The sequence below is a fragment of the Sarcophilus harrisii genome, chromosome 2 (genome assembly GCF_902635505.1).
Source record: "Sarcophilus harrisii chromosome 2, mSarHar1.11, whole genome shotgun sequence".
NCBI lineage: Eukaryota > Metazoa > Chordata > Mammalia > Dasyuromorphia > Dasyuridae > Sarcophilus > Sarcophilus harrisii.
This window is the reverse complement of record NC_045427.1, coordinates 217,492,475-217,506,509: the sequence shown is the minus strand read 5'-3', so window position 1 is coordinate 217,506,509 and position 14,035 is coordinate 217,492,475. Positions and strand designations below refer to the sequence as shown.

Sequence of the window (14,035 nt, the reverse complement as noted above, 5' to 3'; positions counted from 1 at the left end):
GCAGAACCATCAAACAATACAATAATATCAATATCATAATGATAATCAACTTTGAAAGACGTAGTAACTTATTAATATAATAATCAACCACAGTTTCAAAAGGCTCATGATGAAACATGTCATTCACTGCTGTATAGAAAGTTGATGGATTTTGTGTAGGCTGAAGCATGTTTTCTTCTCTCTCTCTCTCTCTTTTAACATGACTAATGCAGGAATTTGTTTTGCATGACTATACATATTTGTTTTTCTTGTCTTCTCAGTGGCTGAGGAAGGGAGATAATGCATAACTGAAAATAAAATAAAATTGAATTCAAGAAAATTTCAAGTATAACTACATTCTGTGATTATATTAACTGAGGGTGAACATGGGAGCGGGGTGAGGAGAAATCACATCTCATCTCATATATAGGATTTTAAAAACCTTCTTCACAAATATAGGATGTTGGAGACATGGTTAGGTAATAGGTTTCTTTTTATTTTTAGTATGTGGGAGTTTTAATGGAGCTTAAGACCAATAAATCAGCAATGTAATTTAACAGTCAAAAAATAAATGTAATCTTGAGACATATGAAGAGAGTCATAGTTATTATCTATAGAGTATTACATTCAATTCTGTCTGTCATTGTTAAAGAACCCTAGAAAGCATCCAAAGGAAGACTACCAGGATGATAAAGGACTTTGAATTCATATCATGTGAGGAATCCCTTGAAGGAACAAGGTATGTTTAGTCTGGAGAAAACAGACTCGTAGAGAAACAAAATAAAATTCAAATATTTGAAGATCTGTTAAGTGGAAGACAGATCAGTCTTATTTTACTAGAGCCTTAAAAGAGCAATATTTGAAAACCAATAAATTAAGATTTGACGTAAGAAAAATTTTCCTATTAGACCTGTGCATAAGTAGAATAACCTCCCTCACAGGCTACTAGATTTCTCTTCATTAGAGGTCATTAAATTGGATAGTCCACTTTTCAGGTATGTTAAAGTGGGAATTCCTTTTAGCTATTCATTGTATATTCTAGAAGCATCTTTCAACTAGAAAAAAAATTCTGTGAAATAAAGGGAGGTAACAGAAGTCAATATTATTACAGTACAAGGCATTGTGCCAAGTTCTATGGTTACAAAGACAAAAATGAAATAGTCCTTGACCTCAGAGTTTATGATCTATGAATGCTATTTCAAGGAAATCTCATTTATAGGGAGTGAAGTGATAGATTTGAATTTGTTGATTTTGAGTTAATAATGGAACATCTAAACAGAGACTATGACATGTGTTAATGTACCAGACCTCAGACAAATGTTTTTTGTTCATTTGCTCCTAACAAAAACTCACAAGTCCCTTTTTAAGTGACTCCCTTCTAGGTATCAAAAAAAATATTGGGATAAAATGGTGGATAAAGAATTTCTTCTTTTTCCCATAAAAAAATTTCCCCAGATTCTAGCTTTTTCTTTCATTCTCTAGTAAGAGAGCATCTTAGGGCATGAGCTATACACAGTGAAGTCCCATCATTGCGAGTTCACATTGTTTGGGCAGCTTACTTCAGTTTTACAGACACTTGAATACTGTGCCAACAATACAGATGTTGACTCAGATAGAATCCTGAGTACTCCCAGATATTAGCTTTTTTCTGTTCCTTTAATCTACAATCTAGTCCTAAATGGAGATAACTTTTTTGGCCCCCTTTTGATTGAACTAGGATTTCCACTTTGATTATCAGATGCACTTCCTCTGATAAACTTTTATACAAAATAAAATGATTTGGGGTGTTTTTTTCCTCTACGATTTCAAGTGTGCAGAGAACTTCCAATGTGGAATTTTCCTCCACTGATCGGATAGAGGCAGGGACTATATTGTCATTTGTCAGGATTGAACCTAGATATTCCCTTTCATTATCAAGCTGCCTTTCTAACTGTGTTTAGAGAGGTACAAACAAATATTTCATCCAGTCCAAATCCATGCCATGCTTTCTCTATATCTATATATTTTCATCATTTCCCAACTCCTCCCCAGTTGGACCCATTAGCTGCTCCAGTTTCATTGTACTGTATTCCCATTTTCCTCTGCAAAATGAGAATAGGAGGTGATAGTCATAAAAACGTTCTGAAAAGCAGAAACAAAGTAAAGGGCAGGGGTGGTTTTGCATTCTTCACCGATAGAGGGAGTACCCTGCTTCTGATGAATTAAGAATAGATTCAGAATCAAGACATATGTTTTTAGCTCTGGCATCTCAGACCCAGGCCCTTAATGCTCTGGCCCTTGTAGTGGGAATGGAGATGAAGAGTGAGGAGAGGGGGTTTCCAGACACTCACTTGATGATCCCAGGTGGGAAACTGGATTATAGTAGTGCAAAGAGATTTTTTTTCAAAAGAGGTGGGGAGTATCTCTGCATTTCAGCTCAGCTAGACGGGGCTTCTTAAAGGTTTTCCTCTTGGGGACCCCTTTTCACCTGACAAATTTTTATGTGATCCTCCGCATGTAGATATATAAAATAGGCATACAAATTAAATATTTACTAATAATCATAATTTCATAACCCCCACATTCAGTTAGGAGAACCCTATGAGGTCTCCACCCACAGTTTAAGAAACTGGGAGCTGAACAGCTCTTTGAACGCGTAGGGGTGAGGGTGGGTGGGTACTATAGGAATGGAGGTGCCAAGCCGTACCCATCCCCCTTAAGACACCTTTCAGCCCCGCCTAGAAAGCAGTGGCTTTAAGAGAAGCAAGGCTGACGGAAAATGGGCAAACCGTCCCCACAGTGGTTGGCCAATTGCGGTGTCACTCAGAGCAGTACGTGGGGTGGTGTGGGGTGGGGTAGACCCACGGCTGAGTCACCCGTTGGGAGGGGCCACAGACACTTTGTAAAGTTTGGGAGCAAAGGGCCGCGCGTCAGACCAGGGGCAGCGGCATGGAGCCGGGACCGGGCGAGTCCGCTGGGCTATCGCCCTCCTTCAAGGAGGAGCTGCTCTGCGCCATCTGCTACGACCCGTTCCGCGACGCGGTGACTCTGCGCTGCGGCCACAACTTCTGCCGGGGCTGCGTGGGCCGCTGTTGGGAGCTGCAGGACGCGCCCGCCTGCCCTGTGTGCAAGGAGCGGGCGTCCCCGGCAGGGTTACGCACCAACCACACGCTCAACAACCTGGTGGAGAAGCTGCTGCGCGAGGAGGCCTGCCCGGCCCGCCAGCGGGGTCCCCATTTCTGCCGCCTGCACCACGGCCAGCTCAGCCTTTTCTGCTTGGACGACAAGGAGCTGCTATGCGGCTCGTGCCAGGGCCACCCGCGGCACCAGGGCCACCGCGTGCAGCCTGTGCAGGGCACGGCCCGCGACTACCGGGTGAGGGGAGCAGTCCGCCGGGCTACCAGCAGGGACTTCGGCCACGTGGGTGGAGGACTGGAGTGGGCGCACTCGGGGAGGCCGCTCCGCGCGCTTAAAACCCCGCGCCTGGGCTGTCCTAGGAGCCTGGGCTGGGCCCCCTGCTGCTGCTCGCAAGTCTGGAGTTCCCCTGAGCTTGGGCTTGAATTTGGCCCGGCCCAGCTTGGCCCCACCCCCTGCCTAACTCTCTATTCCCGCTCTGCTGACCGCATCCCTTCCTACCCTCCCAGGCCGAAAGCGCGCAAGGGATGAACCTGGAAATTTCACCGTTATTAGGGACTCTCAGAGGTTCCTCGGGAAACCTTTCCCGGTCCCCTCAGTCTTTCATTAGAAAAAGAACAGGATTTGGTGTCCGAAGGCTCTTCTGCTTAATACTGTCTTTCCAATTGGGGCTAATCTCTTTCCTGCTTTGCACCTTAGTTTCCTAATCTGTAAAATCAGAGAGATGGATTAGAAAACTTCAATGTCTGCTCCCTTCTAATGCCCAGGTCTTAGATTTTTCTGTATTTGGAAGGAGAAGAAAGAGAAGGAAAGAATTGCTTATAACATTTAAATTAAATCCCTTGGCTGGGCAAGAGATGTGATGTCAACTTCTGCCATTTTTTTTGGTACTCACCATCTCTAAACCTAGATAGAACTCACAAATTATGAAAGATGCTGAGCAAAGGGCCTGCAGCAAATGCCACTCTAGGGCTACCCAAATCTGTCCTCATTTCAGGAGCATGCCTGATGAGTCAAAGATCAGGCAGAAACAGTCCTTTCTCACACAGGTAGATCACAGCCTAAGGAGGAAGACAACCTGCAAACAAACTATGTCTATATAATATGAATACAAGATATCTAGAAGCCAAAACATTTTCAGCCGTAGTGATCTGAGGAAGAATGGTTAGAATGTCCTAGGGGTTATGGAGTCGAGCCCTAGAAAAATCACTTGAGACATTCTAGAAGCAATGGTAGTGATTTGCTTACTGTTGCCAAAATAAGAAGAGAAAAACATTGATGGGAAGCCAGTCATAGGGAATTAAGTGTTAGGCAATCAAATGGGATGTGAAGCACAATGAAGGGTCTGGGATTGAGAAGATACAGTGGATCATGTGCATTCATACTGACTGTTTTGTCAACTGGAGTATTACAGATGCAGGGTCATTGTTCTAAAACTGTGAGTTAAGTTACCCAGGGCATGGTCTTGGGAGAGAATGCTTTCTTCATTTTCTTTGGAGGAGAACAAGTTGCAGAAAAATTCAATGTGTGGCACATTGGATCTGGCGTGAAAGGACTTAGATTTAGAACCTTTCTCTGCCACCTGTGAACTAGATGCATGCCTAGGTACTTTCCAGCTCTAAATCTATACTCTTACATATTGGATGAATTCCCTAGCATCCATGTAGTCAACTATGGTTTCTTCTATAAATGAGGGAATTGATGCTGATATTAAGAAAGTATTTATTGGTGTGTCTACTAACCTAGGTACCCATTCTTGCAAGAATGTGAAATAAATCTTTCCTGCATTCATCAGTGAGTCAGTGGAATTTGGGAAGTTTCTTTATCAATGATCAGTTCTATAGACAAAGTGACCCAGTTTTCTTAGAGCTTGGAAGAGAACAATCTGCTGTTCATACATGGATAACTAGAACTTCCTTGTTAAGATATTCTAAAAGAATGGGAGCCTTATATGTTTTTCTGAAGCATAGATATTATGGCAAAAGCTTACCAACCAAGGATCAACCTTCACTTCCTCAGCAGCAATCAGGCCTTGAAAGATTTCTGAACAAAAGAAAGAAAACTTCTGTTAAACTCTTTGTGCCTGGAGCTGAGCTAAGCCACATTTATTAATAAATGAAAGTAAGATGCACCCTACCCTCAGGGTAATTACATTCTAATAGGGCAAGACTACACATGCAAATGGGAGTCTGAAGGAGGTGGGTAGGAAGTGATACTCAAATCATGACTGGGAATTGAAGGCCAGAAAATTGTCTTTCTGAGCCCCTGGTGGTTTCATGCTAAGAATCCAAGGTTCATTTGGGAGGGGGATGAGGCTAATGATGGCTGCATCAAAGGTGATGTGATTCAGCAAAGTCAATGAAGTGTAGGTATAGGTGACTTCCAATATTATATGTAGCTCTGAATCTATGATCCCAGTAAATTGACCTTCAAATACATGTCTCTTACACATAATAAGTCATATGTAGAGCTAGAGGGAACCATGGAAACTATCTAGTCCAGTCCCCTTATTTTACAGATGAGAGAACTAAGGCCCAGAGAAGTTAAGCAGTTTGCCCAGTCACACAGCTGAGCCTAGATTCAGAACCTAGTTCCTCTGATTCCAAATCCAGAGCTCTTGCTGCCTCTTTACTCCTAGGTCCATGCAATACTAGTGCTTGGGATTTACCTCATCCATTTCATCTAGTAACATCAAGGACCTGGAAACTAAGTCTCTGCTCATTTTTAACCCTTTTCCTTGAGAAAATCTCAGATATTCAAGTATAAAAGGAGGACTGGTTGTGGCTCTGATTTGGAGAACTTGGGCTTAATTTCTGCTTCTTTGGCTTAGTACCTGTGGGGTTTTGGGTAGCAAGGCCTTTCACCTCCCCTGGTCTCAGTTTCCTCCAATGTAAAATGAAAGGGGGTCAACTAAGTTAGCTTCCAGCTCTAAATTTGTGCTCTTACATATTGGGTGATTCCCCCAGCATCCATATAGTCGATATTATTTCAATCCAATGAGCTATATGATAAGTATTTACTAAGTGCTGGGGATACAAGAATAAAAACAAACCAGTTTTTGTCTTCAGGAAGCTTATATTCCATTTTAGATAGGGAGTGGAGAAGAAGATATTCAGAAAAGCAGGTTTGTGTAGAACCCAGCCAATATAGTAGATTGATAGGAACAGAAGGAGATATTAGAGGGTAACCTTCATGGCAGAAAGTTATCTTCAAATACTGTGCTATGTAGGGGCCTTTCCTGATCTCCTTAATGGTAGTACCTTCCCTTAGTTGAATATCTCTGATCCTGTATATTAGCTTGTCTGTTTGTATGTTGTCATTTCCGTATTACCTCCCCCATTGTTCATGAGCTCCTTAGGGGCAGGGATTCTCTTTCCTTTCTTTGTCTCCCCTGTACTTATTACAAAGGCCTGGCATATAAGCTTATTGGAGACATCTAGGCAGTAAAATGAATAGAGAGCTGGAAGTCAAGAAGACTCATCTATCTTCCTGAGCTCAAATCTACCCTCAGACACTAGTTGTGTGACCCTGGGCAAATCACTTAATCCCATTTGCCTCAGTTTCCTCATGTGTCCAATGAGGTGGGGAAGGAAATGGCAAAATCACTCCAATATCTTTGCCAATAAAACCTGAAATAGCTTCAGGAAGAATCAGATATGACTAAACAATAATGACAGCTTGTTTGACCAAAAGCAATGGAGAGACACATGGTAGGCATGAGCATAGTGCTTGGCAGTGATGCTTAATAAATGTTATTGACTGACTACCAATTGCTATGTCTAAAGAGTTCAGGATCTGAACGAGCTAGAAGAGGCCTTTAATATAGCTCTATCATTTTACAGAAGAGGAAACTGAGACTGGTTAAATGAGTAACCCAAGATCACACAACTGGTAAATGACAGGAGCAGGACTGAAACTCAGGTTCTCTGACTACAAATCAATGCATTTCCCACTATTGCATGCTTCCTCTTATTCAAGAGCTTGTGCCCTAGGTATTATTTATCAATACATGCAAACTACTTCCTGAGAAAATCTCAAGATTAGAAAGCAATTATGTAAGAGGATGTGTAGGTGAGTATGAAAACTTTGGAGGGGAGTGGCAGTGGCTAAATAAGGAAAGGAGAAGAGTCTCACCCAGAATTCAGTAAAATACAGCAGACAAGGTCAGGAATAGCCAAGATAATTATATATACAAATGTCAGGAACTCAGAAAAATAGAAATGGCAATAAAATGTCTTAAGGAAGGAAGTTTAAATAATAGAGCAGTCTGGGGAAAGCTCATCTCAGAAGACTGAGAAGAAAATTTCAAAATGGTAGAAGTGCCAATCTATGAAGGAAAAGTAAACTCTGCAATTATGATTTCCTAGGATGGAAAAAAAAAAAGGCTACTCTACCTATTTTAGCATTAGGATCTTAGAATGTTAGTGCTTGAAGGAATCAATCACTATGAAAAGTCCTCAACATACAAAATGCTGTATAACTTGTCCTCAAGGAGTTCACATTCCATTAGGGGAAGTCAATAATGTACACAGATTCATATAATATTTAAATATATCAATTTTCAGTCATATCTAACTCATCATCAACTTTTGGGAGGTTTTCTGGAGGCAGCCTTAGTTTTGGTTCAGAGTAATAATCACCTCAAACGCAGCCAGGGATTAAAGTACAGTCCTTTATGGTCTCTTCCAAAATAGACCAGTTAGCTTTCCTTGGTTCCAACAGCTCTTGTTGCTAGTCCTTTGCCTTTGCCTCTGCCTCTGCCAGCTTCAGCCTTTCTTCTTCCGAATCCCCAGTTCTGCCCGACTGCAGTCTCTAGCTTCTCAATCTCCTCAACTGACTTCTCCACTGACTCCTGCTTTCTCAGTCTCCTCAACTGACTTCTGAAAGAAGCTCTAAGAGCTTCTTATATATGATCTCTTAAAGATGTGAACCCAAAAGTTGACTCCTCCTCTGAGAGAGTAGGATTGTGGGAGGTATAAACTTGTGAATATCATACTGAATCCTGATTTGTGAATCTCGCAAACTTGTGAGCTAATGTGTGAACTCTCAAAGGTGTAAACATAAGCATTGTTTCTATCAATTCCATTGAGTTAACACCTTGTTTCAAGTTCTGGCTTATAACATACAACTACTAAGTGTCTGAAGCTGGATTTGAACTCAGTAACATGATTCTTCCTGACTCCAGGCCCAGCACTTTTATCTACTTCACCACTTAGCAACCCCTTAAGAAATAAAGATAATTTTGCAGAGAGTCTGTGACGGTCAGGAAAACTTCATTTAGGAATTAGTATTTGGACTGAACTTTGAAAAGGGCTAAAGATGCTATGAGATGTGGTCCTTCTTTCCCCTGACACTGTCATTACTCTGGTGCAGACTCTTATCACCTCATTCTTGTATTATGGTAATAACCAGATAATTGATCTCCCAAGGCTCAAGTCTGTCTCCACTCTATTCCATCTTCCATTCCTCTGTTAAATTAATCTTATTAAAGTATAGGTTTGATCATGTCACCCTGTACTCAGAAAATTCCAGTGACTCACTGTCATCTCTAGGATCAAATATAAAATCCTCTATTTGGCATTCAAAAACCTTCAAAACCTAGCTCCGTAGCCTACCCCTTCCAGTCTTCTCATACCTTACATCCTCCCACCCCCATGCATTCTTTGATCCAGTAACACTGACCTTTTTATTCCTCCAAAAAGCCACTTTGTTTTTCTGCTCTAGCAATTTTCCCTGGTTGTCTTTTATGCCTGAAATATTCTTCCTCTTCATTTCTGCCTATTTCCTTCAAGTCCCAGATAAAATCCCACTTTCTCCAGGAAGCCTTTCCCAATCCCTCTTAATTCTAGTGCCTTCCTTCTGTTAATTTTTCCCATTTATCCTGTACATAGCTTGTTTTTATATAGTTTGCACATTGTCTCCTTCATTAGAATGTGACTTCCTTGATAGGGAATTCTTTTGCCTTTTTTTGGAACCCTACTGCTTGGTACATAGTAGGTGCTTAATAATTGCTTATTCATTGACTAAGCTTGGAAAGGTAGGGTGGATGATTAAGGGCATCACAAAAGCCAAACAGGAAAATTTATATTTGGTCCAAGAGAAGTACCATGATCAAACTTGAGTCTTAAGACTATTACTTTGGTAGCTGTGTAGAGCATGGACCAGAGTGAGATAAAACTAAAGATAGGGAGGGAAAGCAGAGATTTTAGAGACTGCACAGTCCAGATCATCTTATACATGAGAACAAAGGCCCAAACAGCCTGAAGAATTGGTCCAATATCTGATAACTAAGAAGTGGCAGAGCCAGACTGAACCCAGACCTGGTCAGTGCCACCCCTCTTTTTGTGTAGTGATACCTGCCCTTCACCACAAAGGAGATCATCCAATTCAACCTTTGTTTTTCAGCAAAAGAAAAATTGACACCCCTAAAAGCTCACTGATTTTTTTAGGGTCAGTCACTAACTGGCAATATGGCTTTGTATGAGTCACTTCCTGCTTGGGACTAGGGGGATTTAGACTTTGATGTCATATCTCTAAGGACCTTTTCAGCTCTGTGGCTGGTGGTATTGTCTGACTCAACTTAGCACAACTCATAACCACGTCTGAAAAAAAAAAAAAGCATGACTTAATGATGGTATGTCAGATTGGTCGAAAAAAGACATATTTCATGCTAAAATCACAATAGCAGAGTATGAGGTGAAAAATCACTGTGGGCAAATGATATAAAAGGAAATTATGGGAGAATGAATTCATTGGGCCTGAGAAGAATAAAGGAAAATGTTGACTCCTAGAGGAGGTTGGAAACATCCTTCCAGAAGACATGGAAAAAGGCTGAGACTTTTATTATTTTCTTCTTCTTCTTTTTTTTTTTTTTAACTTTAAATCTTTAAATTTTAGAGAGCTAGAGTGTGACTATGAATTAGGAATTAGTATTTAAATCCCAATTGTTAAAGCCTAAATTATTTAAAAAACTGTGCAAAGTCAAATAGGAACTCATAGAAGAGTAATGTGGAAAAGTGAAAAACAGGGGTGGGAGGTGGTGTTGAAAAGTGGTTAGAGCACCACACATAGAGTTAGGAATACCTGACTTCAAATCCTGCCTCAGACACTTATTAGCTGGATGACCTTGGACAAGCAAATTTACCTCTCTTAATCTCAGTCCCCTCATCTGTACAATGGGAATAACCACAGAACCTACCAGTTACAGTAGTGCATCTTGTTTTTTATGGGAGAAAAAGGTCAAGATCTGCAGGAAGGAGTAGATAGCTACACAGTTGGAGAGAGAATATATGTGAATGAGTTCTGTTGGAGAACTTGATAACTGAGCTGTTCTCATCATTGAAACATTTCATTAAATGAATTGTTTTCAAGCACCTTAACAATGATAGGGTCTTGGGGTATATATGTGTGTTTGTATATACATGTACGTTTGTGTGTATATATATATATACATTTATGTATATATACATACATAGAAAGAGGGAGAGACACACAGAACGTGAGAGAGGGAGAGATAAAAACAGACAGAGTGCTTTGGAATAACAATAATCCAGGACGAATTTATAGGAAGATATCAGCTGTATGCACACCTGGATTGTTATCCTGTTACTTTTCAGTCATGTTCAACTCTTTGTGATCCTTTGGGGTATTCTTGGCAAAGATACCAGAGTGATTTTGTCAATTCCTTCTCCAGATGTGGAAACTGAGGCAGATAGGGTTAAGTGACTTGCCCAGGATCACCCTGTTAGTATCTGAGACCAGATTTGAACTCATGAAGATGAGTCTTCCTGACTCCAGGCCCCACACTGTGCACTATGGTACCAACTAGCTGCCCTTCTAACATAAACATATTATTATTGTTTGTCACTTAGGTCAGCAAGCTATATACCATGAAGAGGAGCAGGGTTTAGAGACTATAGAAAAAATGATGTCCAAATTAATCTAGAGAAAGACCTTAGAAATCAGGGCCCTGGTCTCATCAAGAGATTTTTGGAAGCAGAAGACCATGTAGGTCCATTATGGGAAAAAATTTGAACATAGAATTGATATAATGTCATAGACTACTTTAGGACAACTTCGTGGAGCCAGCTCTTATGGGTTGACTTCAGGAACCAAACTCATTGACAAGGTTGAGAGTCATAGGTGATCCTAGCTTGGGACCCTCCTGGTTGAGGTGTATAACAGGCCAATGTTTTATTTCCATGAACCCTATGTGATCTACAAAGCACCAGATAGGCGTTAAAATGGTAGGATCCCATCTTACCAAATTACTTCTCAATAACACGAATATATCCACATTCTAGTTGATGGTCCATATTAGTGCTACTTTGGAAATGTAATTGAAAGGCCCACTGCTTATTAATTTTTGTTGTTTAGTCATTTCACTTGTATTCAACTTTTCATTACCCCATTTGGATTTTCTTGGCAAAGAAGCTGGAATGATTTGCCATGTCCTTCTTGCGATCATTTTACAAATAAGGAAATGGAGGTAAACAGGGTTAAGTGAGTTACCCAGAGTCATACAACTAATAAATGTCTGAGGCCAGATTTAAAGTCAGCTCTTCCTGAATGAAGACCTGGCACTGTATCCCTTGTGCCACCTAGCTGTCCCTCCATGCCTAAATGCTATTAAAAGAAAAATCTTATGTGGTACATATGTTCAAGGGAACAGCCCTGACCATTTAGCAAGCCATTTATTTAATGCTGATGTCCTTTGGTGTTGTATTTTTATGTATTACACTGTCAAATAGCCTTAACCTTTGAAATACATTTCTCAACTCAGGGAATCATTATTTCAAGCTCTTATCTGATGCAAGAATCCTGTCTATCTATCTCATCTTTGGCAGGCAGGCAGATAGTCTGTACTTCTGTACAAGGTTCTCATGAGGAACTTTTTCATATACTTTTGCTGAAATCCAGGTATACTTTTGTCTTCAGCATTTAGTCAGTCATTCACTAAGGATTTATGAAAAACCTACTATGTGCCAAGTTCTGGGCCTTTATTTTAGAATTTTAAAATGGGTCCATGGTCATGATTCAGATTTTCCCTTTAGTGGCCCCAATTTATCCATTCTTTTATCTTTTATTATTCTTATCTCTGTCCTCTCGTAAATCCTTCTCAGGGGATCTGCTCAATGTGCCAGAGATCTTCCCATAAGCCTTTTAATACTCAGGATTATCAGTGAAGGGCTCAGGGGTGTTCCCATGTTATCTTCTCTCATTACATGACAGATGCCCTTCCTTTCCTGATCATGCATGAAATATGCCACTTCTTACACACCAATCATCTTTGGTAATACAGTATCAACTTCTTAATCCTTCCATGTCCCTTGGGCATTTTGATTCCCTGCATCGTTAAGTCTAGTAACCAGTATAACACAGTTTTTAAAAAATTAAAACTTTATTTTCAAAATGTATACATGGATAATTTTCAACATTCACCCTTCCAAAACCTTGTGTCCTAATTTTTTCCCTTCCTTCTTCCCACTCCCTCTCCTAGAAGTCAAGTGATCCAATATATATTAAATATATGCAATTCTTCTATACATATTTCTACAAATATGCTGCACAAGAAAAATCAGATCAAAAAGGAAAAAAATGAGAAAGAAAACAAAATGCAAATAACAACAAAGAGTGAAAATACTATGTTGTGGTCCACATTCAGTTCCTACTGTCCTCTCTCTGCGTGCAGATGATTTTCTTCATCACAAGGCCATTGAAACTGGCCTGAATCATCTCATATCAATCAAAATTGACCATTCTATAATCTTGCTGTTGCTGATAACACAGTTTTTTTGAGAGTGCGTCTCCCTGTTTTGCCTGGGCTGGCAGTACAGCAGCCATTCATGGGGGCAATGCCAATTTGATAAGTAGAGAGGCTTAACCTACTTTGTTTTTCTGACCTAAACCAGTTGCTTTCTTAAGCAGTCTAATAGCCCTTGCTCCTGGGGGCTTATCATATTGGTGTTAGATTGAGTGTTAACTTTGATTAGCTTTAGCCTTTTTGGAAATAGGAACTCCCAGACTCCAGGAGTCCATCAGTCTTAGTCTTCTCTGATAGCTCAACTTACAATAATGTGCTGTCACGATCAGCCTCACACCCATTTTTTAAAAGGCATGTACATATAATATTATATGGGATCCAGAGCTCTGAGAATTGAAAATCACAGAAATTGGAAGTGGCCGCCAAAACTTAACAGAAGTAAAATATTTTTATCTAGTCAATTTTAAAGATATAGCATATTATATTACCAAGTTTAACACCACATGTCTACTATACAAATATGAAATGAGAAAATGAAAAGGCAGATGAAGACAGATAGTAATTTAATTAGCCAGTGAGACCTGGAAATCTGAATTTTCATTAAATAGAATATCTAGAATAAAATACCCAATTTTCTTATTTAAAAAAAAAAGTTCTCTTTTGCTTTATATCACCCATATTCCCCATTATGTCCTTCCACACTCCCCTTCCAAGGATCATCTGTTATAATAAAAACATTTTTAAAGAGGAAGAAAAAAGTTGAGAAAGATTAACCAAGTATTTCCTCCACTTCAATCTATCTACTCAGCTGCCAAAGCAATCTTCTGAAAACACACGATCTGACCCTATCACTTACCTGGTGGCTCCTTGTTATCTTCAAGATCAAATATAAAATCCTTCATTGAGTTTTTAAAGCTCTTCATAATCTAGCTTCTTCCTATCTTTCCAGATTTCATACACCTTCCTGCCCTCTACATACTCTGTAATCTAGTGACAATAGCCTCCTTACTGCTAGAATAAACAGTTTCCTGACTTGGAACATTTCACTAGTTCTCATCCCTAGAATATTCCCCCTCTTCATTTTTTTCTTCCTAGCTCCCCCAGTAAGCCTCAGTTAAAGTCTTAATTTCTGCCGGAAAACTTTCAGTCCCAATGCCTTACTTCTGAAACTTGCCCAAA

The 14,035-nt window shown here is 40.1% G+C and overlaps 1 protein-coding gene across 1 annotated transcript in view; it reads left to right on the top strand.

Annotated features, from left to right (window-relative positions):
- Window positions 1–2,856: 2,856 nt before the first annotated feature.
- TRIM35 (tripartite motif containing 35) overlaps window positions 2,857–14,035 on the top strand; it is a 37,998-nt gene continuing 26,819 nt past the window's right edge. Inside the window, exon 1 of the mRNA XM_031951456.1 lies at window positions 2,857–3,333. Coding sequence (XP_031807316.1) covers window positions 2,908–3,333 — 426 coding nt within the window. The 5' untranslated portion in view covers window positions 2,857–2,907. The remainder of the gene's footprint in view (window positions 3,334–14,035) is intronic.